Raw genomic sequence first — 24,740 nt, forward strand, 5'->3', positions numbered from 1 at the left:
CACTTTTCTGGCCAAGCCAGAGATCTCACCTATCCGTCGCTTAGTAGCTATCGGGAGGGCCAGCCCTGTACCTTCTTAAGGCTCTTCTTTATCTTCAGCGCTCAGAAAGTTTAAATTTCGAGAGAAGAGAAATAGGCAAGACGACAAAAAGAACTTGCTTGGAATTCACGCATTTTGGGTTACTGGGAAAATAGGGCGTAGCCTTTCCTGGAATTTTTTAAAAATATAATTTTCTGAGGGTACTGACAGGAGTATCACGGCGACTTCTAGCTCTCTGCCTTCCAGCCTTGCTCTTTATATCAGCTCTATCAACTGGATCGTATAAGGAAGATGGAGGGTCTAGCGCTCTTGATGGGTGTTGGAGGGTAGAGGGGAGGGAGGAAGAACCAGGAAAACTCATTCACTGGGATATTTCACAGTGCTTAATGGCCTACGGTTGTAAGTACTATTTCCCCAAACGTGCAGATTCAGTTAGCGCTGTTTCTTTCCTTCCTCCGCCAAAGAATTCAGTTCAAAAATTCAGGTCTTTCAGTTCACTTTTTCCTGAATTCTGTTGGATAATTCATCCTTATCCCTCCCTCCCTCCTTCCTTTCTTTTCCTTCCTTCCTTCCTTCCTTCCTTCCTTCCTATTTATTTATTTAAGTAATCGCTACACCCAATGTGGCACTTGAACTCAGGACACCAATATCAAGAGTGGCATGATCTTTTGACTGAGCCAGTGGGCACCCCAATCATCGTCTTTCTTCATCATCATCAACCTCTTTTAGGAGCTCAGAATGGAGCAGAGAAGACTATTTTTTAAAAATAAAGACAAGAACATCACCAGAGAATCTCAGTGCTGGAATGATAATACTAATGCCGGTGCAAATGTATGTTATAAACATTACATACATAATTTTTGTAGGGTAAGGGACCAAACAGGTCTTTGTGAATGATGAATAAACACATTAATTTTCACACTACTCATTTTTTCTGCTTACACCTTAGCAGTTGGTGCTTATTTACGCGTTGTGTAGTGAGTGTTCTAGGACTTTTTTCCTATGTATTATATCTACTTGATTCTAAACTCCTTAAAGGCAAAGAATTTATCCTTTTTTATTCCTCTAATACTTCTTACAAAAAGTAGGAAGTTCCTTAAGTATAAGAGATTGATACATGCTGACCAGTATGAACCTGAGTCACAAAATTCAGTCCCTCACCTGAAACCCAAGCTTATAAAGAGCACAGGAAAGTGGAAAGAACTTTGAATTTGAGGTTGGACAGAGGGGCTGGATTCTAGTACCCGTTCCATATATTATCTGTCAAATGAGGATAGTAATATCAAGCCTCACTGCTTCCCAGGGATTCTGCTGTCCTCAAATAGAATAGCCTTGAAAAGCTTTCCAAAGGTTCTAACAGTGCTTCGCAGCCATTAAAAATTATGTCTTGGGGGCGCCTGGGTGGCTCAGTGGGTTGGGCCTCTGCCTTCAGCTCAGGTCATGATCCCAGGTGCTGGGATCGAGTCCCGCATTGGGCTCCCTGCTCAGCCAGGAGTCTGCTTCCTCCTCTCTCTCTGCCTACTTGTGATCTCTGTCTGTCAAATAAAAATTATGTCTTGTATGTACCGACATACAAAAGTGTCAGAGATACATGAATAGCTGTATAGGCTTCCTGAGGATGTCAGCTGTTTTAAAGAGAGAAAAATGAAATATACTGTTATGTTAAAAAAAAAAAAAGTTGCAGAAGAGAATGATTCAACACTTTGATTCAATTTTCAAAAAAGATTTGTTAGAGAGAGAGAGAAAGCACACACATGTTGGGGGAGGGGCCGAGAGGGGGTAGAGTCTTAAGCAGGCACTGCACTGAGCATGGAACCCAACACAAGACTTTATCTCACAACTCTGAGATCGAACTGAGCTGAAACCAAGACTCAGACACTTAAATGACTGTGCCACCCAGGTGCACAATATTCAATTTTTATTTAAAAACAAAAACAATGGGGCACCTGGGTGGCTCAGTGGGTTAAAACCTCTGCTTTCTGCTCAGGTCATGATCCCAAGGTCCTGGGATCCAGCCCCGCATGGGGCTCTCTGCTCAGCAGGGAGCCTGCTTTCCCCTCTCTCTCTGCCTATCTCTCTGCCTGCTAATGCTCTCTGTCAAATAAATAAATAAATAAATAAAATCTTAAAAAAAATTAAAAGCAAATAAAAACAAACACAAAACAAACAACTGGGGCACCTGGCTGGCTCAGTCAGTATAGCATGGGACTCTTGATCTTGGGGTCATGAGTTTGAGCCCCATGTTGGACACAGAGTTTACTGAAAACAAAACAAAAAACCCTAATATTAAGTCTATGGATTAGACTCCGAACATTTTTAAGAAATATTTTATTTATTTATTTGAGACAGAGATCACAAGTAGGCAGAGAGGCAGGCAGAGAGAGAGAGGAAGGGAAGCAGGCTCCCTACTGAGCAGAAAGCCCGTTGTGGGGCTTGATCCCAGGACCCTGGGATCATGACCTGAGCCAAAGGCAGAGGCTTTAATCCACTGAGCCACCCAGGCGCCCCTGTAAAAAAAAAATTTTAAGTGAGGCGCCTGGGTGGCTCAGTCAGTTAAGCAGTTGCCTTTGGCTCAGGTTGTGATCCTGGGGTCCTGGATTAATACTTAAGATTAATATTTAAGTATTAATCTCTTAATACTTACGGAACTTCGGGCTCTGCATTGGGCTCCTGATCTGTGGGGAGTCTGCTTCACCCTCTCCTCCCACTAGTGCTCTCTGTCACTATCTCTGTCTCTCTCTCTCTCTCTCAAATAAATAAATAAAATATTAAAAAAATTTAACGCAAATGTGAAGTATTTTTAAAGATTTTATTTTTATTTATTTGACAGAGTGAGAGAAAGCACAAGCAGGGGGATGTGGGAGAGGGAGAGGGAGAAGCAGACTCCTCACTGAGCAGGGAGCCCGAGCAGACTCGAGTCCCGGGACCCCGGGATCATGAACTGAGCCAAAGGCTATTGCTTAACCAACTGAGTCACCTAGGTGCCCCATGAAGTATCTTTATAACATTAGATCTAATCCCAAGCAAGACAAATTTTTGTTTGTTTTATAATTCTATTCGTGGTTCTGTGAGGAAATGGTGGCAGAAAATAATAAAATGGACAGAGAGAACCACAGGGTTGGGGTCAGGGAAACAGTGATGGGGAACAGAATCTAGACCTAGCCAAAGGGCCATGGCCATTAGCTGGGAAAAGCCCCTCCTCTTCCTGAGCAGGGACTGAATTTCCAGGAAGAGATAGTCCTCCAGGCCTCAGAACCCAGTGCCGTCCTCATGACCCAATCCTCCTGCCTTCTTGTCCATTGGCTCCTGGTTCCTTGGGATGTTTCCGCTCTCCTCAGGATCACTTAAAAGTTCCAAATCAAATAATCATGTGTCCAGCTGGATGGGAAGTCAGAAAATTAGGAGCCTCTTAGTGAAAGATGGTGGTGTGTATCAAGTCTGACACCAAGCTGACCTTCCCACTTGAGGAAGAGGAAATGAGTTCAAGTGGAACATACTGACACCCTACTCAGCTGCTCACATACCCCAGAGCAGAAGGCCTCCCAAATAGCTTGATACTTCTATCTGGGCCAGGACCAAGGATAAACACTTCTGGGAATCACCCAGCAACTGGGATGAGTTGGAAAGTTCTATACCTCATGACAGGTCCATCCATTCATTCTTCTAACCAGATCTGGTTAGCCTCAGCTGGACTGAAAAAGTTTTAAAATAAAATATAAAAGCAAACACTTATGTGGTGCTTACACTGTGGGCCAAGTGCTGTTCTAAGCACTTAAATACAATAATGCTTTTAATCCTCAAAAGAGCCCTTTGGGGGTAGAGACTGTATTATCATCCCTACTTTACAGATGAGGAAACTAAGGCACAAACTTGAACCCAGGCATTTGGGCTCCAGTTCCATGCTCTTAACCACTTGCCTGTACGGCCTCCCAGAACAGCATCATAAGCAGTGCGCCCAGTGAATCAATCTCTCCTTTGACCCATAGGGGCAGATACCAAAAAGTGGACCAGATAGTGGAGGCCAAACACTTCCGGTCTCTTGCCCTTCTCCCAGGATGAGGCTTGAGATGAGGGAGCGAGGGTGGGTGGGGGAGGGCAGATCGGCAAAGACCCAGGGAACACAGGTAATACCTGTCATAGAAGGGGCACTAGGCAGGCAGCAAGAAGCCCAGTCACAGCGGATGCTTAATAAAAATATATTTAAGGCTGAATGGACAATGTCAAAGATGCCTTGGAGCTCTTAATTCCCTGTGCCTCTGATGAGAGAGAGTCCTTCCCACTCTACCCACCACCAACCCCTTTGGGGAAAGCTCAGCAGGGACAAAATTAAAGGAACCTCATTAGTCTGTCTCTTCTATTTCCTTATTGCCTAGGAATGTGGGGGCTCCCTCGTGCTTCCATTAGTAAATAATTACTGTCATCCCAAAGACCAAATCACTAACTAGGTTCTGGACTCTAGTCTAGTAGACTTCCCAAATGGGCAGCTCTTGAAATGCAAGGTGTGAGCTAGTCTCTCCTCTCCAGATATGTACTGACCACAGCCTCAGCAGAGCACCTACTGCGTGTCTGTATAGATAGACAAAGGCAAAGAAGACACAACTTGCTCCGGTCCTCAAGGAGACAGCACTGTGGCAGAGAGAGATGGAGAGTCTACAAATAACTATAAAATATATCTACGTTCAGCTCAATAGAGCAGAAAGAGGAAGTGGAATTTTGCAAGAGGACTCTGTCTCAGCCTCAAGATGGGGGAAGGAAAATGTATCTGTTTTTCTGTATTTAACCTCAACTTCTATTCCCTGCAGTCTGGGTGGGGGACCCCTTTTTCCCCCCTTCACTGAATAGGGACCTGAGCCCCCCCACTCATTCTCCCCCTATTTTCCCCTGCAGAAGCACATCCACGCTGCATTCCTGTAGCCCTAGTTGATGTTATCTCTCCACACAGGTCGGAACTTGCAGGTCCTGGTACATCTTGCATCCTCCTGTCTGGAAAGTAGCTTGGGACCCAGGGAAATAGCGCCAAACCCTTTCCAAAAATGGGTGGGTCCCCCCATCTCCAGCTCAAGCACATTCCAGGACATACCCCTGAGCCTACCCTCCCTTCATCCCCACCTTTCTTAAGGCTGGCTCCGCTTTCCCTGAGAAGCCTGGGTTTTGGTGGGAGGAGGAAAGGGAGATAAAATCAGGTGAGGCAGGGAGGGGCCCACAGAACTGGTACTGTTTCCTGCCCTGATGGCTTCCTCACCCTCATTGAGGCTGGGTGGGGAAGAATCAGGTACAGACAGGGTGTCCCAGTCCCTCAGCCATTCGTTGTTCTCTCCCCTTGCTAGCCCTTTGCTTAGGTTTCCTGCAAGGATATGGGACACAGGACCTGGTAGCCCCAGGTGGTGCTAGAAAAAGGCAGAAGGTAGGTAGCATACACGTGCTGAGCCGCAAGCTCATTTCTGCAGGCAGGTCCCAGATCTGCCCCACCCGGTGGTCACAGAAGCAACTGGAGACCCTGGAATGTCTGTGCAGTGGCATGGGCATTCACCCTACATGCTCCAGAGACTGTCTCACTCTGGATGTGGAGCAAGGGTCTTGCTGGGCAACTAGAGACAATACCTGTTCCCAAGGTGACAAGATCTAGAAGACCTCAGAGCCTCAGGCACTTCCCACTCATTTCTGCTAAGAGGCTACAGCTCTCAGTTTAAGCCGGAGACAGTCTTCACAAGGCTAGAAATACAAATGCCTTCTGCGGGTGAGCCCGTCTCTATCCTCGAACTCTGTAGATTCCGACTCACCAGGAATTATGGAAGTGGGTGCAGGTGAGGATGAGTGAATCACATCAACAATCGATTAAAAGTGTTTATTTTTAAGTGGAAAGGGGAGAGGGAGTAACACAGAGTCAATGTTTGGCCTTTTGTTTCTAGGCCATCATCCCCCACGTGCTCTCCAACTCAAAGCACTGGCAGGAGGGGCCCCAGGGCAGGCTGAGGGGCCAGAGAGTTGCAAAGTCAGTCACGGAGGGATCTGTACAACCCAGGAGAGGTGGGATCCAAGAGTCCTTCTCAGCCCCCTTGTTCTGGAACAGGGTTAGAGCTCAGGGGCATAGGGCTCCCCCGTGGGTGAGGGCACCCGCAGCTCGGCATTGTGCCTGACCACGGTGAAGAGCCCCACCACTGCCAGCAGAGCCATCACCATGACGGCAGAGCAGATGCTGAACATGTTCCGAGTGCCTGTTTTGTGATCGCTGTCATGGAGAACCAGGAGCCCCAGGCAGGCCAGTAAGTGCAGGGGAACCCGGAACCAGTTGAGTACGCCAGCTTGCTCTGTCTCTGGGATCACCTTTCTCCGCAGGAAGCTCATGCTGGGAAAGTAGAGCCCACAGGCCAATTCAATAAGTAGAAAGGCTATGAAGGACTCCACTGGATTCTCCTGGCCTGGGCTGGTGGAGAAAGTCAACATGAAAAGGGAGAAGACAACGATGAGGACAGCAAGGGACAGTAGGTGCATGGGCTGAAGGTGGTACCTCTTGGAGGTAGCGATGCGATATAGCGAAGAGCCAAGCAGGCTGGCAGCCATGAAACTGGAGAAGACAATGCCCAGTGGAGCCCCATGTGGGTCCAGCACAGGCGTCCAGAGGAAGACAAAGATGAAGATAACACTCTCGAACAGGGCCTGTATGGTACCTAGCAGCAGCACGCGGCGGTCCGACAGGAGGCAGCGGAGGCCTCCAGCACAAGTCCTTGAAAAGGCACGCTGCCGATCATAGTTCTCTCCCCAGTTATGAAGGGCCAAGGCCCCAGCCAGAGCCAAGAGAGGGATGGCGGCCACGAAGGGCGCTACTGGCCCCAGTCCCATCCAGCAGGTCACAGCTTCAGCTGCCACACCTGCTACTACAGCCAGCACATGGTTCCAGAAGGCAGCTCGGGCAAAGGTAGCTGGGATCCACTCAGCAGGGAAGTCATGGCGCTCCATGTGTTCGTGGATGTACCAGGCCTCAAAGGCCGAGAAGAGCAGGGCCGTAGACAGCCCACCCAGTGCTCGGCCCATCAGCAGCACAAAGTAATCCCAGGAGAGTTTGGTTAAGCAGCACAGAGAGTAAGTGAGGGAGAAGAGGACACAAGACTTCTTGCGACCCAGCCAATCCACAAGGGAGGAGGCCACCAGTCCAAAAAGGACTGTGGAGGCCAGGCCACAGACATAGAGGATGGCAATCTGACCCTCCAGGAAGTGGTAATGCTGATAGAGTTTATAGAGGTAGGGGGCCTGGAGCCAGTCAGCCGCCAGGGCCAGGAAGTAGACCTGATAGAAGTCCAGTTGAAACCGAAGGAAGGAGGGGTTGCTGCAGGCCCTTCCAGGGGGCTTTGCCCTGCATCTTGACAGTTCCAACCCCAGGCAGGAGGCCAGGAGGACCACAAAAGCAAGATAGGCGGTCACCAGCATGGCGGGCCCCCGGACGACCTAGAGAAGAAGGGGGGCTCGTAATCACATCCATTGCCCAAGTAGCACGTGTCAAGGGGCTGGGTGTCTAAGCAGAAGTCAGCTTCACTCCCCCACCCCCCCAAATGCATTTCCCCACCCCTCAACTCCACTCCCCTAGAGCTCAGACCGGAGGGACCAGTCGGGTGGGTGGGAGGAGTGGCCCGCCAGAGTAGGTCTCCTAGGACACTGTGGGGCAGGGAGGGGTAAGAGGAGAGCGGAGAAGATTGAGTATTCGCCCCACCCTTGCCTGGCATAGCGAAGAGTGAGTCCCTCTAATACACTAATCCCATAATCCCTGCTCCACAAATTAAGGGGGTGCTGTCCTCTTCCACTACACCTTTTGCATACTTCTACTACCCCCCAATCTCTCTGGAGAGCTCGTTTTTAGCCTCAAAGTCTTTCCATTTGTCGAGGGCATCCCTCCCGCCCGCGCAGGCCTCCTGAGTTGCTTCACGGTCACGCGCGTGCATCTCGGATTCCCGCTCCTCCCGGTCATAGGCACCCCCCCGGCGCCCCCTAGCCCCAGCCCAGCGCCGCCACACCTGCTCGCACCTCGCCCAGACCCCGTCTCACCTGCTGCCCCGGTTTGCGGGGACGCCCCGGACACGTCCGGCTCCAGGCCGCCCGGCCGCCCTACCCACTCTACCTCCGGCTCCTACTCCGGTTCGGGTTCCAGCAGCGCGCCCGCCCCTCACAGCCTGCTTCCGGGAGCCGGGTAGGCCTCTGGCCGCCGCCATGATGGCCCCGTCACGTGACGGGGTGAGGCGTTCAAGCCCCGCCCCTTCTCCGCCCCGTAGTGCTCAAGATTGGCGCCCAAGTAGCCAAGCCTGCGGTAAACTGGCCTCGTCCGCTGCCTTCCCGGGACACCCGCTACTTCGACTCCCCGGTACCTGCGGGGCTGCCCCGAAATAAAGACCCATTTTCTCTCTCCCTCCGCGACAGAGAGAATGCCCGCAGTCCCGCAGACTCGTTGTCTGGAGCATCCGAAGGAACACCGCTGCCCTAAGCCAAGCCGGCTCCCCGGTTTTCCTCCTCTCTCACTATAGTGATCTCCAGGCCCGACGTCAGGATGGCCCAGACACCTGAGGGAGGTAGTGTGGTGTTAAGGACTTGGACTCCGGCATGAGGACGGGCTAAGGCTCAAATCCCACCCCTGTCATTTACCACGGCGTGGCCTTGGACAAGCCACACGACTTCTTCGACTTCTTCATGTCCCAGTTCCTTTGCCTGCCGTCACAGGAGAGAAGTGCCCAAGTAAAAAAGTCTAAAAAAGGGGCGCCTGGGTGGCTCAGCGGGTTAAGCCTCTGCCTTCCGCTGGGCTCGTGATCGCAGGGTCCTGGGATGGAGCCCGCATGGGGCTCTCTGCTCAGCAAGGGGCCTGTCCCCGCCCACCCCACTCTGCCTCCTTGTGGTCTCTCTCTGTCAAATAAATAAATAAAATCTTAAAAAAACAAAACAAAACAAAACAAAAAACCCCAAGGCTAATAAAGTTCAGCCCTGTTCCTGAATGCCCACTTTTACCACCACCAGCTGTGTTACCTTGGAGAGGTTATTTTCCCTGTACTCCAGCCTTAGTAGTATCTCCAATGGCTTTCCATCTCACTAAGCATAAAAGCCAAAGTCTTTATAATAACCTACAAAACCCTCTGTCCCCTGTTCCTCCGCTACTTCTCTGACCTGATCTACAGTTCACCCTCCAGACTCTCTACTCCATCTGTATTGGCTATCTCCCAGGCCTTTGCATACTGCGCCTTGAAAGGTTTGGTTTCTTTTCCAAATACCCACAACAGTTCTCTGTTCAAATGTCACCTCAGAGAGGCCTTCCTCGGCCATCCTGTTTAAAACAGCAGCAGCACCACCTCCGCTAGTTATTTCCCTATTGTCCTTCTAGCCTCTATTCCCTTTGCTGCATCTTCTCCATAGTACTTAAAACCATCTGGCACACTATATATTTTACTTACGTACTATCTCTTCTCCCTACAGATTTTTATCTATTTGTTCACTTGTATTCCCAGTACTTAAAACAGTAATTGGGGGGCACTGCATGGCTCGTTTAGTTGGAAGGCACCTGACTCTTGATGGGGGGAGGCAGATACCAGCCCCATGATGGGTGCAGAGATTTAAAAAATAATAATAATAAAAAAGTTATTGGTAAGTAAAAATCATGCAATAAATATTTGATGAATAAATGAGTAAGCGAATCCATATAAATTAGTCTAAAAAGTGCTGGCCCATATTAGCTGGTAACACTCATCAAACAGTTACCTATCTATGCATCTAAACTCTGTTTTAAGAATTCCTGGGCCATCTGCTATAGATTAATTATGTCCTGTCACAACAACCCATAAGGTAGGTACTATTATCCTTGACAGTTGGAAAGCTTAGATAATAGGCCCAGAATCTCATGGTAAGAGGCAGAGTTAGAACTGGGACCCAGATCTTAACAGTTCCACATTCATGTGGTTTCTGAGAAGATCAAATGAGTTCACTCATTTGCACAGGTGATATACTATACTAAGGCTTGGAGGGTAGAGGTGGGAGAGCCTGGGATTATATTTTGAGAAATAGTTTGTTGTTGTTGTTGTTGTTTTAAAGTAAGCTCCACGCCCGGTGTGGAGCCCAACACGGGGCTTGGACTCATGACACTGCGATCAAGAGTCCAGTGCTTAACAGATTGAATCACTCCAAAAAATACTTTCTTATGACAAAGTAAACAGCTAAGATTTATATCCTGCAAGTTCTAGAGTGCCTTTATTCCTAACTGGCAAATCCTACAGAGTAGAAAGGAATAGTCATTCCCATGCATTCGTCTAGAAACATAAAGACTCAAAAACCATTTCCCCAAGGTCATTCAGTGAGTGAGAACATAGGGTGGAGGTCATCCTGAATGAAGGCAGAAGTGGAACAGGACGGCTTTACATTCCTGGGTTTCTGTTCTCCAGGAGGGAGGCCAGTTTTCTCCCATTGTTGAGCTACATTTTGCTCAGAAGCACCTGGCAGAGAGAGACTTACAGCAAGATTACATTATTTTGGATTATTTTTGCACATTGTGGGACCTATTAAAAATCATTTAGTCTTAAGTCTCCCCTGTCCCCTCAGAACTGAGAAGCAGAGCTGGGAAAGGTCCTAACATGGGAAATATGCCAGCAGAGGACTAGAGGGAATAAAAGCCATCCTGTAAGCACAGCCTATCTCTAGGACATGTTTCTAGTAGAGAGAAAGGAGGACTGAGGTCTGTGTATTGAGGAGTTCTGGTTTTCAAGGAAGGTGGGAGGATGCTCTGGGAAAACTAGGAACCCTGCTCACCAGAAGAGCATCATGAAAACTTTTATTATGCAAATGTTCAAACATACACAAAGGTAGAGAGTATAGTTCTATGAACCTCTATATGGTTAATTCAATAATATTAATTTTTTCACTTTGTTCCTTCTTCTCCCTTCTTTCTGTCCTTTTTTATTTGCCAAAATATCTAAAAGTAAGTGAATCCAGATAAATTAGTCTAAAAAGTGCCGGCCCATGTTAACTGGTAACACTCATCCAACAGTTAAATCTGTTCACTTCACTCATACCTCAACATGTATCTCCAGGAAATAAGGCCCTTTCCTTGCATAACCTAACTCCAAAGCCATTTTACATCTAACAAAATCAATACTGATTTCTTGGCATTGTAAATATACAATCCATAATTAAAAGGCTCCAACTCTAAAATGGTCTTTTTACAGTTGGGTTGTCCAAATCAGGAACCAAACAGTGTCCATGTGTTCCATATAATAGTTGTCCTTTTATTATTATTATTTATTATTATTATTATCTCTCCCCCCAGCCATTCAGTAGTTGAAGAAGTTGAGTCAGATTTCGTTGAAAAGATTCCACATTCTGGATGTGACTTCTCACTTCTTCGTTGTGTCATTTAAGTTGTTCCTCCATCCCTGATATTTCCTGTTGAATGGAAGTTAGTTCTATAGGTTTGATATGAATCATATTCAGCTTTTTTGTGTGTTTGTTCCTTTGTTTGGCAGCAGTCTTTCATGGGTGGTGCTGAGAGCTTCAGATTACATCACATCTAGAGTTAGACGGTGGGTGGTTGTGCCCCTTTTAGTGATGGTAAGACCTATTAGTGGGGTCGGGTGGTGACAGATTGATTCTTCCATTATAAAGCTCCCCATCCACTGTCATCTTTGGTTTCATCCATTCATAATTCTTGCTTTGATCCATTATTTCATTAAGGGTTGCAAAATGATTTTTCTAATTCCATATTTCTTTTATATTAGCTGGAATTCTTCAGTAAATGAGAAGTTTTCTCCACCACTTGGAACTATTTGGCTATCCTGAAATATAGTTTATATAGGACAGGCAGCGTAAATGCTTAATTCTTTTTTTTTCCCCCAAAGACTTTTATAAAAGTAACCTCTATACCTAATGTGGGACTTGAACCTACAACCCCAAGATCAAGAGTTGCATACTCCACAGATTAAGTCGGCCAGGTGTCCCCAGTTCTTCTCCTTTATTGCTGATTTTCAGAATAAGAAGTTGGAATAAGGGGCACCTGGGTGGCTCAGTCGTTAAGCAGCTGCCTTTGGCTCAGGTCATGATCCCAGAGTCCTGGGATGGAGCCCTGCATCAGGCTCCCTGCTCAGCAGGAAGCTTGCTTCTCTCTCTCCCACTCCCCTGCTTGTGTTCCCTCTCTGTCAGATAAATAAAATCTTTTTAAAAAAGAAGGTGAGGGGCGCCTGGGTGGCTCAGTGGGTTAAAGCCTCTGCCTTCGGCTCAGGTCATGATCCCAGGGTCCTGAGATCGAGCCCCGCATTGGGCTCTCTGCTCAGCAGGGAGCCTGTTTCCTCCTTCTCTCTCTCTGCCTGCCTCTCAGCCTACTTGTAATCTCTGCCTGTCAAATAAATAAATAAAAATCTCTCTCTAAAAAAAAAAAGAAGGTAAAAGAAACATCATTTTTAAAAAGTTTGAGCTTAAAGCTGAGTAGGGATAGATTGCCTGGATCATGGACGGGGAAAGAAAGGACTATTCTGGTAGCTGTGTCCGGCCCTTACCCACACCAGTGCTTGGGACATGTGTGGGACAGACAGACATTGGAGGATTCACTGTCCTGGACCTCATGCAGCAATGAGAGAGGCATGACGCAGGCATGGTGTGTAGGTACCTGTAGGACCTAGGGAGAGAGAAGGCAAATATGGAGAGGCAGAAAAGGAGATAGGAAGTAAAAAAAGGGGGCGCCTGAGTGGCTCAGTGGGTTAAGCCTCTGCCTTCAGCTCAGGTCAAGATCCTAGTGTCCCGGGATCAAGCTCCACATTGGGCTCTCTGCTCAGCAGGGGGCCTGTTTCCCCCACTCCCTGCTCCTCTCTACCTGCCTCTCTGCCTTGTGATCTCTCTTTGTCAAATAAATAAAATCTTTTTTAAAGAAGGAAGTAAAAAACAAAACAAAAAACAGCTAGACCCAGAAGACAGGGAGGGAGACAAGGACAGAAAGGGAAATAGAAATGAAAGACATGGAGAATGAAATGTACCAGAAGCAGAATAGGATAGAAAAACAGAGCGGGGCATGCAACTCTTGACTTCGGCATCCTGAGTTGGGCGTAAAGCTTGCTTTAAAAAGAGAGAGAGATGTATAAGGTGAACTGAAAGACCAAGAAAGCAGATAGAGATGATGACACAGATTGAGACAGGGAAGGGGGAAAGAAAAAGACATATATGTTAAATAAACTTTAAATTAGATGGAGAAGGGTGCCTGGGTGGCTCAGTCGGTTAAGCATCTGCTTTCAGCTCAGGTCATGATCCCAGGGTCCTGGGACTGAGTCACACATCAGGCTCCTTGTTTAGCAGGGAGCCTGGTTCTCCCTCTCCCTCTGCCTGCCACTTACCCTGCTTGTGCTCTCTCTCTCTGTCAAATAAAAAAAAATATTTAAAATTAATGAATTAATTAGATGGGGAAATGGAGAGCGAAATAGAGGGATAGAGAACGGGGAAAACTGATGTAGAGACAAAGTTAGGTGAAAGCAGAATGTCCCAGTGATAGAAAGAAGGAAGTAGAAATGGAGGGAGTGATATAGACAGAGAGAGGAAAGGTAAACAGAAGGCTACACAGAGATAGAAAGGAAAGAACAAAGGGTCCCAGAAAAGGAGGCTGAGAAAGAGAATACTGAAACGAAATAAAATCTTTTTTAAAATTTTTATTTATTTGACAGAGAGAGAGAGAGCGCGCGTGAGCACAACCATGGGGAGTGGCAGAGGGAGAGGGAGAAGCTGACTCTTCACTGAGCCAGAAGCCCCACATGGGGCTTGATCCTAGGACCCTGGGATCATGACCAGAGCCAAAGGCAGAGGCTTAACCGACTGAGCCACCCAGGTGCTCTGTGAAACAAAATAAAATCTTAAAAATAAGGGGGGTCACTTGGGTGGCTCAGTCAGTTGAGCCTCTGCCTTCAGCTAAGGTCATGATCCCAGGGTCCTGGGATCGAGCCCCGTGTCAGGCAGAGAGTCTGCTTCTTCCTCTCCCTTTGCCTGCTGTTACCCCTCCTTGTGCTGTCAAAAAAAATAAATCGTTAAAAAAAAAAAAAAAAAAAAGAACACTGAAACAGACTACTGTCAGAGGACTTGAGGAATGTGGAGAGGAGCTTAGGGGCTCTCAGGTTAGGGCCCAGGCCTGGGCCAGCTTCCTCTTGGTTGCTTCTCCAAACTCCCATCCCCACCCCCAGGGACCTGGGATTCTGACTAGCTATGTGGATGGGATCACTGGGAGCCTGAGTCCAGGGTTCCCAGCTTCCCTTATCCCATGCCAGATGAGCATGGATGTAGCAGATGCGATTACTGATGGAAGATTAAGGTCATGAGACTGTGTGAGTACTCAAAGATTTGAAAGACAAGACATCCAGGCAGAGAATGCTAGGTTCCTAGAAGCAAAGTACCAAGAAGGATGTCATGAGATCCAAGGGGAGGGAAGAGCCAGGAACCCTCTGCTCAGCATTCTCTTCTGGTCCTAGAGCCATTGACCTTCTTTGCCCCACTCACGGTGGGAGGTAAGGGATCCAGAGACTTTTGCGTCAGTCAGGGAGATGGGTGGAGGTCCAGGGGGCAAGAAATGTCCCCTGGACCAAGAATCCCCTCCTGATTCTGGACGAGGAATGCACCTTATCCACAAAAACTACAGAGACAATGAGCCAAGAAGGATCTCCAGCAGAGGTTGACTAGAGGAAGAGAACAGCCAACTTGCTCACCTTCAGCGGCCATGACGGAGGCTCTGGGAAGCACGATTTCCATTCCAGAAGTGGCAGAAGAGGATGTTCTGGAACCAGGGGAGCATACCCAGAAACTAACATCAAAGTGGATGCACCACCTCTCAGGTACTGAGCGGGGGAGGCTGGGTCTCTGAGCAGCCTTCTGTCTCTACCTGCCTGGGTGAAGGTATTTAGCTGATCCCTATCCTCACTCCAGAACTTCTGCCTCCCCCCAGAGGAAGCAGTTGGCCAAAGGGCTCCAGGAGCCTGACAATCTCTCAGGAGGCGGGGGCAACAGCCCAGCTAGACTATCAGACAGTGCCTCTGAGAGGTGCGTTGTCCCCTGAAGCAGTGGCCAGTGGAGCCTGGAGGAGCCCCTCGGCCACAGCCACAGTTGTCACTGCAGCCCAGGCAGGAGCTGGGACAGGCAGCTTGGCCTTTGAAGCAAGGGTAATTTGGGCAAGGTGAGCCGTGGCCGCAGGTCAAGTGCGGACCAGTGCACAAGCTGCAGGAGCTGTATGGACAATTCAAGGGAGGGCAGGCAGGGCAGGGAGAGCAGGAGCAAGTACAGGGTGGGCCAGGGAGGCTTGGACAGGAGGGGCAGGGGGCTGCATAGGAGGGATAGGCGGTGCAGGAGCAGGTCGGAGGAGGACAGCTAGGGCAGGGGCAAAAACAGACAGAAGGGGGACAGGACAGGCAAGGAGAGGCTGCTGCTGGTGGGCCGTGCCCAGAGGGTGGAGGGGGCTGTTGGTGGGTGGGTTTCTTGTTCCGAGGTCCCAAGCGTAGGCCGAGAGAGAAGTCCATTTAGCTGCAGGAGTGGCCAGGCTGGGGGCTGGGTAAAGGGAAAGGCAGGGGTGAAGTAGGAGGGGCAGACTAAAAGAGGCAGGGGTGGGGGCAGGATTAAAAATCTAAGACTCGCTGAGCCTTTGCTGATCCTGCTTGGAGCTCAGACCTCCTCAGCCAGCCCTCCCCTTCAAGGCCTGCCCAGGGATGCTCTCCTAGGTTGCTACCCTCCACGGAAAACTCTCCAGCCAGTCCCAGCGCAGAACGCCTTGAATCTGACACTCTCGCTTTCATGCCTCCAGTCCTTTGTTTCCACTGTTCCTTTTGCTCTGCTCCAGTGCTCTTTTTCTCTTCTCTGCCTGGTGAGGTTCTCCCATCTCTGAAGTCTTCCCCTTTATTCAATCAAAATGTTTTTTCTTGAGCTCCGGACACTTGGGGACTTGACACCTGCCTGGGTAAGGACCCCTGCCCGACGTGCTGCTCTGGCCCTGATGGCCACTGGCCCAACAGCCAGACCAGCTGCTTCCAGCTCCCAGACAGTCCCCAGGGGATTTAGGGAAGCAGCAGCAGCAGCAGCAGCAGCAGCCTCTGCAGCAGGTCTGTCTGAGACACTGAGCCAGGGATGTTGGCGGGAGCTGGCAGTGAAGGGAGGATGCTTAGGTTCTGGGGATTTCCAGCCAGGGCAAATCCCAGGTGTGGGGGTGGGGTGCCTGGCTGTCTCTGGAAGACTGTATTATTGAGGGCTTATCGTGTAGCAGGTAGTGAGTAAGACAGCTAAGTTAACTCTTTCACAAAGCTCCTGTGAAAGTGAGGGGTGGGGCAGGGTGGGAACCAAAACCAAACCAGTAAATAAACAAATACAGGAGCTGATTTCAGAGCATGAGAATAGCTGTGGGAAAGCCAGGGTGCCCTGATAACAAGGGGCTCAGAGAGATGGGTCCATCGGCAGGAGCAACTAGTCAACCCCCAAACTGGCAGGTATGACAGCACTTAAAAAAAGTTTGCGGGGAGGGGCGCCTAGGTGGCTCAGTTGTTGGGCGTCTGCCTTCCACCCAGCTCATGATCCTTTGGTCCTGGGATCAAGCCCCGAATTGGGCTCCCTGCTTGACGGAAAGCCTGCTTCTCCCTCTCCCACTCCCCCTGCTTATGTTCCCTCTCTCACTGTCCAATAAATAAATAAAATCTTAAAAAAAAAAAAAAGTTTTGGGGAGATACAATCTGTAAAGCCCCAGCAGATCAAGGGGGAGCTATCTGAGGCTGAATGTATCCCAGGTGGCTGGGCTATGGAGAAAAACAAAACTGAGGAGGGGATAAGGAATGTGGGAAGTTGTAGTATCAAATTTGGTGGTCTGCGTTGCCTGGTGGCTCAGTCAGTTAAGCATCTGCCTTTGGCTCAGGTCATGATCCCAGAGTTCTCTGGGATGGAGCCCTATAGCGCATCAAGCTCCCTGCTCAGCGGGGAGTCTCCTTCTCCCTCTTCCCCTCTCCAGACTTGTGATCTCTTTCTCTCTCTGTCAAATAAATAAAATCTTTAAAAAAATTAAATTAAATTAAGTGGTCAAGGAAAGTGTCACCAAGAAGGGATATTTTAGCAAAGACTTGAAGGAAATGAGGGAGAGAGCCAAGGAAAGATCTAGTGGAAGAACATTCAACAGAAGGATGGGGGTGGGGCAGAGGTGGCGACCCTGGTGGGACTGGGGGTAAAGGAGAGAGTCCTAATGGCACAGGTAGGGAACAGGGCAGGGCCCCCAACACGCAAGGCCCTGGGAACCCCCGCAGGGGCTTGGATCTTACTCCAGTAAAAGGGAAACCAAGGAGGGTTTTAGGCAAGAAAGTGTATGGGTCTTCTTGGTCTCACTCCTGACCCATGATTAGAACATTCTTCCTGTGTATTTGGTGTAACCACTTTGGAAAACAGTTGGGCATTATCTAATAGAGATTGCCCGTAGGAACACTTTGACTCTAAGGTTTGGTTTGGCTTTTTTCTTTTTAAAAGATTTTATTTATTTATTTATTTATTTATTTATTTATTTGACACAGAGAGAGCGAGAGTGAGAGAGCACAAGTAAGCATTGCAGCAAGCAGAGGGAGAGGGAGAAACAGGCTACCCACTGAGCAGGGAGCCTAATGTGGGGCTTGATCCCAGGACTCCAAGATCATGACCTGAGTGAAAGGCAGACACTTAACTGACTGAGCCACCCAGGTATCCCAGTTTGGCTTTTCAAGTAAGTTCTACACCCAATGTGGGGCTTGAACTCACGACCCTGAGATCAAGAGTTGTATGCTCTACTACTTGAGACAGCCAGTGCCCCAGGACTCTTAATTTTTTTTTTTTTTTTTAGATTTTTTTTAAAGGTTTTATTTATTCATTTAACAGAGAGGGAGAGTTCAAGCAGGGAGAGCAGCAGGCAAAGTAGGAGGGAGAAGCAAGCTCTCTGCTGAGCCAGGAGCTGGATGTGGGACTTGATCCCAGGATCCTGGGAATCAGGAGCCAAAGGCAGACGCTTAACAAATTGAGCCACCAGGTGTCCCCCAGGACTCTTAGTTTTATAGCCTGGAAGACCTCTTGCATGTATGCCCTGGAAAACACATGCAAGAATGTTCTTAGCCAGGGGTGCCTGGGTGGCTAAGTGGGTTAAGCCTCTACCTTCAACTCAGGTCATGATCTCAGGGTCCTGGGATCAAGCCCCACATCAGGCTCTCTGCTCAGCAGGGAGCCTGCTTCCCCCCTTCTCTCTATGCCTGCCTCTCTACCTATGTGATCTCTGTCTGTCAAATAAATAAATAAAATCTTAAAAAAAAATAAAAATGTTCTTAGCCATGTTAGTTATGATGAGCATACTGAAAACAACTCAAACATCTCCCAACAGTAGGATAAAAACATAAATAGTGATATATTTATGCAACTGAGTACTATGCAATAATAAAAAGGGAGTTATGTGCAACAACTTGGATATGTCTCATAAACAGAAAGTTGAACAAAAGAAGACACAAAAGAGTAATACAGTGTCATTTCATTTACATAAACCTCAAAAACAGAGAAGATTAAGCAATATTGTTTAGGGATGCATACATAGGCGCTAAAACTATAAGGGAAAACAAGGAAGGGACCCCTGGGTGGCTCAGTTGCTAGGCATCTGACTTTGGCTGGGGTCATGGTCTCAGGGTCCTGGGATCAAGCCCCATGCCCCCATGCCAGGCAACCTGATCAGTGGGGAGTCCACTTGTCCACTTGTCCCTCTGCCCCTCTCCCTGCTCTCTCTCTCTCAAAAGATAAATAAATAAATAAATAAAATCTTTTTAAAAATGCAAGGAAATGATTATCACAAAAGTCAGGATAGTGGTTAGTTACTTCTGAGGGGAGGAAAGAAATTATGGGAAGAGAGGTGCCTGGGTGGCTCTGTGGGTTGAGCCTCTGCCTTTGGCTCTCCTCAAGCCCAGCATCCTATTGGGCTCTCTGCCTCAGCAGGGAGCCTGCTTCCCCTCCCCCTCTGCCTGCCTCTCTGCCTGCTTGTGATCTCTCTCTCTCTCTCTCTCTCTCTTTCTCTCTCTCTCTCTCGTCAAATAAATAAGTAAAATCTTAAAACAAAATAAAGAAATTATGGGACACAGGGAACTTCTGGAGTGCAGGAAATACTATTTCTTTTTCCTTTTTTTAAGATTGTACTTATTTACGGGGCGCCCGGGTGGCTCAGTGGGTTAAGCCGCTGCCTTGGGCTCAGGTCATGATCTCAGGGTACTGGGATCGAGTCCTGCATCGGACTCTCTGCTCAGCAGGGAGCCTGCTTCCTCCTCTCTCTCTCTCTCTGCCTACTTGTGATCTCTCTGTGTCAAATAAATAAATAAAATCTTTAAAAAAAAAAAAAAAGATTGTACTTATTTACCTGGCACAGAGAGAGACAGAGAGAGAGGGAACACAAGCATGGGGTGTGGGAGAGGGAGAAGCAGGCTTGCCATGGAGTGGGGACCCCAATGCAGGGCTGGATCCCAGGACTCTGGGATCATGACCTGAGCCAAAGGCAGACGCTTACGACTGAGCCACCCAGGCACCCAGGGAATACTATTTCTTGACTTGGATGGCAGTTAAATAGGTTTTTGGTTTGTCCCAGTTTATCTGTACCCTGTTCGTAATGTATTTATATATTCTGCCTAGAAAGAGAAAATAAAGTATCACTTTTGTTCCCCTCTGGTCCATGCCACCTCGTTCAGATCAAGATGCAGAAGTTAGATACTTTCTAGCCCACGTATCTATTTTTTCCACCAGATCTTAAGCACAGCGACTTTCTCTGTATTTCTGGTACCTATCAGTGCCTTGCACAAAGCGGGTGATAAGTGTTTGCTGAACTGGATTGAATTTCCCAAGTCTCCCATCCCATGGAGAGAGGGGCAGCTGCGGAAGAGGAGGGTCCTGGGATCAAGTCCCACGTCGGAATCTCTACTCCACCGAGAGCCTGCTTCCTCCTCTCTCTCCCTGCCTGCCTCTCTGACTACTTGTGATCTCTGTCAAATAAATAAATAAAATCTTAAAAAAAAAAAAAAAAGAGCGCTCAGGACCACCAGGACCTGGGTTCCCATTTTAGCTTTGCCACTTCCTAACTGTGCAATCCGGGCAAGCTGCTTAACTTCTCTGATTCTCAGCTCCCTCTTCTGTGAAATGATAACGTGGGATCATATCTGCCACCCCTCTGGACTGCGGTGTGGGTTAAGGCACATGCCTAGCACAGTGCCTGGAACACAGTAGGTGCTCAACAAAGGATAGCTTCCCAACCCCCTGGCCCCAGCCCCACATCTTTTCTTCAAAGGAAGCTACTAGATATCAAGCTACTAGAAGCTACTAGAAGCAGCCAGATATCAAAGATAGCCCCAGAGAGTGGGACAACATCTTTGGCGAAGGCCCCTGGAGCTCAGGTGGATCTGTGGTCTGGTGGAGAGCTGGCAGACAGTGGGATCCAACGGAAGCTGAACTGATCCCAGGCAGTTGGTGGGAGCTGGCCGTGGAGATAGGACACCAGGGTTCTGGGAGTTTCCATCTCGGGGAAGTCCCAGGTGTGGGTGTGGGGGTGCCAGTTCGGCCCCACCCAACACTCTGGCTCCAGGGAATGTGGGCACAGGGAGGAAAGTGGGTCAGAGTAGGGCTGGAATTTAAGCCCATTGGTCCCATTACCTCTTTGCCAGCTCCAGAGGAGGCAGGGCCACAAAGGAGCCTGCTCCTTCCTCCAATGGGCCTTCAATTCCTTATCCTCAGAAAGGAAGAACCTTGGCACCTTGGTGTCTAGCCAAGAGGAACTGGAAGCCCCCCAGTGGACAGAGCAGAGAGAACCCTCTAACTCCTGGATTGAGGGTGTACAAAACACTGCTACACCCACCCACATGACCACTGACAGACCCCGGGAGCTCTCCCCTCACATGGACTCCAGACAACTAGACCTGCTACTCATTCCTGGGAGTGGGACAGGTCAGGGCTGGATCAGGGAGGGGGAAAGGTGCATGGCAGAACAGCTTGGAGGAAAAGGCTTTTCTGTCTGGTGAGGCTCCAATTAGGCAAACACAGGAATCCCTTACCCTGGGGGATCTGCCAGCAATGTGGGGCCTTGTATTCTGTGTATAATCTGAGGCCTAAGCCTGTGGTTTCCTCTTCTCTATCTGTGCCTCTATTTCCCTTTCCGGGAAAGGAAAATCAAGGAGGAGAAATTTCCGGAGGAGGAAATCAAGGAGTTACCAGGTGTCCCCGGGGCCCCACTGTGGCTTTTAGGAGGTGCTTATCATCTCTCCCTTGTACTGTATCAAAATCCAGGTGGGGAACAAGAGTGGAGGGACCCTCTTCTTTCCCTGGGGGAGAGGGTGGCTAGGAGCCAGTATCCTGTTTCAGGCCCTTTGCACATATTCTTTTGTTGCCTTCCTTTCTCTCCACTCATCAGTTTTTCCTAGAAGCCTTTCCTGATCTCCTCAGCTGGGGGAGGTCCCCCTATTACCCCTCTCATTGTGCCTTATGCCTCTGCGCACTACTTAGTACTTGCAATTTTGCAGATTATTTGGTAAACATCTGACTCCTTCACCAGATTTTGAGCCCGCGGCTGCAGGAACCATCTCTGGGTATTCCCAGGGTCTAGTAGAGTGCTTGGCACACAGTGGGTACTTAAAGAAGATTTCTTAAATTAACGAAGGATGCATGTTCAGGGAAGAAACTCCTAGAGTTGTTTAGGCTAGTCCCCCAGTCTTGTGTTTCAAAATCAAGGCCTTATTCCTGGTGATCTGGGCGGCACTGGGGGCCAGGAAGGGCCTTCCACACACAAAGTCATTCACCAGGAAAGCCGACAAACTGGCAAGCAGAAGAGGCCTGGTAAGAGGGGTGGAATTGAGCAAGCACTCAGGACAGGGCTGGCACCAGCCTTGGCACGGGGCAGGTCTGAGGGAGGAGGTGGGAAAAGAGGGGAGGAAGGGAAAAGAGAAGACACGTGTTGTACAAAACATGTTTTCATCACACTCTCCCTGGGTGCCCTGGCCTCCAAGCTCCAATGGCACTTCCGTGCCTTAATGATGTCCTTGGGGGCTGTAACATAGCTCCCCCACCTCCTGCAGACATCTGCCAGCCACCTCTGAGCGAGGCATAGGATGTTCTCCCCAGCACAAGTGTGGGCATGGGATAATTACCCATTCAGTGTCCTCATGCTGGTGGGGGGAGGGGAGGATGACAATAAGAAGTGAGGCAAACAAGAACAGTCCGGGCAGGTGGGTCGGATGTCCTGTCCTCTGTATCTCTCCTTTTGGTCTTTGTGATGAGGGAAGCAAAGGAAGCCTGGTCCTGAGGCGCCCAAGAAATAATTTCTTCAAGTTGCCAGGGTGACCCGGTGGAGCAACCACAAACAGTAAAGGCTTGAAATAGGGATGACAGAAGGGAAGAAGAAACCAGCTTCCAGAGTAGGAGGCCCTCTTCCCAAGTCTCCTGCTGAAATCCCTGGACGGAACCCTGGTTCCATTGCAAGACGGAGAGAAGAAGAATCCGAACCCCTCACAATGCTCCACTTCCCTGATCCCCAGTCTGCTGGCTTTTTGTTTTGACTTCCAAACAGACCCCAGTCATTGGGTCCCAGGGAGGGGCGGGGGCGGAGGCGCGGCAATCCCGAGGGGAGGGGCCGGCACAGGGCGGGTCTTCCCGGGCATCGCCCCCTGGCTGCAGTCCTTGGCTGGGGACGGAGCAGGCCACCCGAAGGGAGGAGCCACAGTTACCAAAGGCGGATGGATGGACAAACACCACCAGAGACAAAGACAGAGGCAGACAGACAGACAAACCAAAACAAAGAGAAGGGCAGAGATAGATGAGATGGAATTTTAGACCTGCTGACCCTTTCCAGGCCACCACAAGGGTTTGGTACCCCCTGCCCCCTTTAGCTTCCTGGTCCCCAGCTGCTACCCCAGCTGCACAGTTCTAGAGCCCTAGCTCTTGGCCTCTGGGACCAGCCTCTGAGCCCCTTTAAGAAGGAGAGTGGGGAAGAGTTGGGAGAGGAGATTTCCAGCAGGAAGAGTGTCATGGGGGTGGTGCCTGGTTCTGTGTCAGGATGCCCGGCCAAGGGCCAAGGAGGGAGCGGTGCCCTTGCCCGGTCATGAGGACAGGAGATTCATTCACTGTAAACCAAGTACAGATGTGTTGGGACAGGGAGGGGGAATTGGGGCCACATTCACAAACCGCACTTGGGCCCGCCCTTCTTCTGACTGCCGCCAGCATCAGGACAGGAGGGGTTAACTCCGTAGCCTCCTGGCAGGATCCCTGCCACACAGGCCTGCGCCATCCCACCCCAGCCTGGATGCCTGGGTCCAATTCCCTGACACTCACCCCTCCCGCGCTGCTGAGTGCTGCTCCCAGGGTAACCAAGCAAAGTCAACAGCAGCCAGGCCACCTGGGGACGGGACCCTGGAGTACCTATTCCCAGTTCTTTCCACCCCTGGAGTGAAAGGGAGGGCCTTGTCTGCCCCCCCCCCCCATTGACGTCTCCTGTTCTCCTGAGAGAGCCACAGCACGCCCCTTCTTTCCCCCTCTCCGTCACCTGACTCTGGCTACCAAAAGTGGCCTTTCCTAGGAGGAAGGACACCTGGCCCCCGGGGTGGCAGTGAGGACAGAGCAGAGTAATTTCTGTATGGAAAATGTGATGATGTGATCAGGAGCCCACGTCCCCAGTGCTGGCCACCCAGGGACTGTTGCTGGGGGAAGATCCTTTGGGTGCGTCCCTCCAGCCCAGCTCAGCCCCTATTACTGCTCCCCTTCTCTCCTTTCTCACTCCCACCCCTCGTGCCTATGGAAGTGTTTGGGGTCCATGCACAGAGCCTGGATTTCAGACCCCTCCTTTTCTCTCACTCTGCCTGCAGTAGAATGGAGACAAACCCCTGGGTTCCCACTGTTGGCCTGAGACTCTTTGGTGGTCATGCTGAAGTCAGACACACACACACACACACACACACAGAGTCAACAACATTCGTGGCGCATCTACCAGGCAAGCAGGCGCTGGTTAAGGCTGACACACACCCTCTGCTTAGGCTTTCTCCCTCACACCCAGCCCCAGGCTCCTCCCACTCCCAGCTACAGTTCCTCCTGCCCTCTTCACCAGTCTCTCCCTTTCCAGATTCAAGGTGGGGACAACATTGGCAGCCAGGGACCCAGGGACCCTAAATCCTGGACTCAAGGCAGGGTGAGAGGAGGAGGTCTTCCACAACCCCTCCTGTGCCTCAGCAGCACCACCCCCCCCAATCCCACTAGGTAAACCAGTTTGCTCCTGGCACCAAAAGACGACCTGGGATAGGCTAGGGGAAGTGGAGACTACCTTGACCTGCAGGTGAAGGCTGAGCAAAGGGTAAAGACAGTGGCATTTGCTTCGTACCCCGCAGCCCCATCACTCCACCCCCGGAGATAAAGCTCCCATCGTCTCCCCTCGGGAGTTAGCAGAGATTGGCTTCACTGAACCACACAGCCGGGCCAGGGAACCCAACCAGTCCCCCTAAATGGCAGGAAGGGGAAAAGTGCCAGAGAGAAAGGGTGGCATCATGGGCCCAGGACACTGACCTCTTCTGCCAGCCTTGCCCAGCCTCCTGGGGATGGAGCCACGGAAGCCCAGCAAATGGGAGGGGCAGAGACCCAGGCGTCCGGGGCTGCCCCGCCCAACCCCCCTCCCACCCACTCCCGCCCCCCAGCCCCAGGGCACCGAGAAGGGAGCCGGGCAGGGGCAGGCGGCAGGGGAG

At 49.8% G+C, this 24,740-nt stretch overlaps 2 protein-coding genes across 5 annotated transcripts; both read right to left on the minus strand.

Annotated features, from left to right (window-relative positions):
* Window positions 1–5,869: 5,869 nt before the first annotated feature.
* Window positions 5,870–8,270, minus strand: MFSD5 (major facilitator superfamily domain containing 5). The gene is made up of 2 exons (XM_004774632.3): window positions 8,077–8,270; window positions 5,870–7,482 (listed from the first exon to the last, which is right to left on the minus strand). The coding sequence occupies exon 2, from the start codon at window positions 7,462–7,464 to the stop codon at window positions 6,112–6,114; it is 1,353 nt and encodes a 450-aa protein (XP_004774689.1). The 5' UTR covers window positions 7,465–7,482; window positions 8,077–8,270; the 3' UTR covers window positions 5,870–6,111.
* A 2,542-nt stretch (window positions 8,271–10,812) lies between these two features.
* Window positions 10,813–24,729, minus strand: LOC101684228 (sperm mitochondrial-associated cysteine-rich protein-like). Of its 4 annotated transcripts, XR_006604667.1 has the most exons (4): window positions 24,565–24,729; window positions 14,730–14,797; window positions 12,549–12,667; window positions 10,813–11,831 (listed from the first exon to the last, which is right to left on the minus strand). XR_006604667.1 is itself a non-coding variant. In XM_045073184.1 (3 exons), the coding sequence occupies exon 1, from the start codon at window positions 15,531–15,533 to the stop codon at window positions 15,033–15,035; it is 501 nt and encodes a 166-aa protein (XP_044929119.1). In that variant the 5' UTR covers window positions 15,534–16,528; the 3' UTR covers window positions 10,813–11,831; window positions 12,549–12,667; window positions 14,730–15,032. The 4 variants fall into 4 exon arrangements, 2 of the variants coding, with proteins under 2 accessions (XP_044929119.1, XP_044929120.1); XR_006604666.1 differs by lacking the exon at window positions 14,730–14,797; XM_045073184.1 differs by lacking the exon at window positions 24,565–24,729 and having other exon boundaries at window positions 14,730–16,528.
* Between the last annotated feature and the right edge of the window lie 11 nt (window positions 24,730–24,740).

This window comes from Mustela putorius, unplaced genomic scaffold, assembly GCF_011764305.1.
Source record: "Mustela putorius furo isolate JIRA1106 unplaced genomic scaffold, ASM1176430v1.1 tig00537227_pilon_pilon_pilon, whole genome shotgun sequence".
Classification (NCBI taxonomy): Eukaryota; Metazoa; Chordata; class Mammalia; order Carnivora; family Mustelidae; genus Mustela; species Mustela putorius.

Excerpts from the sequence above, each read along its gene's own strand:
- MFSD5 (XM_004774632.3), bottom strand. The coding sequence starts at position 7,464 with ATGCTGGTGACCGCCTATCTTGCTTTTGTGGTCCTCCTGGCCTCCTGC.
- LOC101684228 (XM_045073185.1), bottom strand. The coding sequence starts at position 15,533 with ATGGACTTCTCTCTCGGCCTACGCTTGGGACCTCGGAACAAGAAACCC.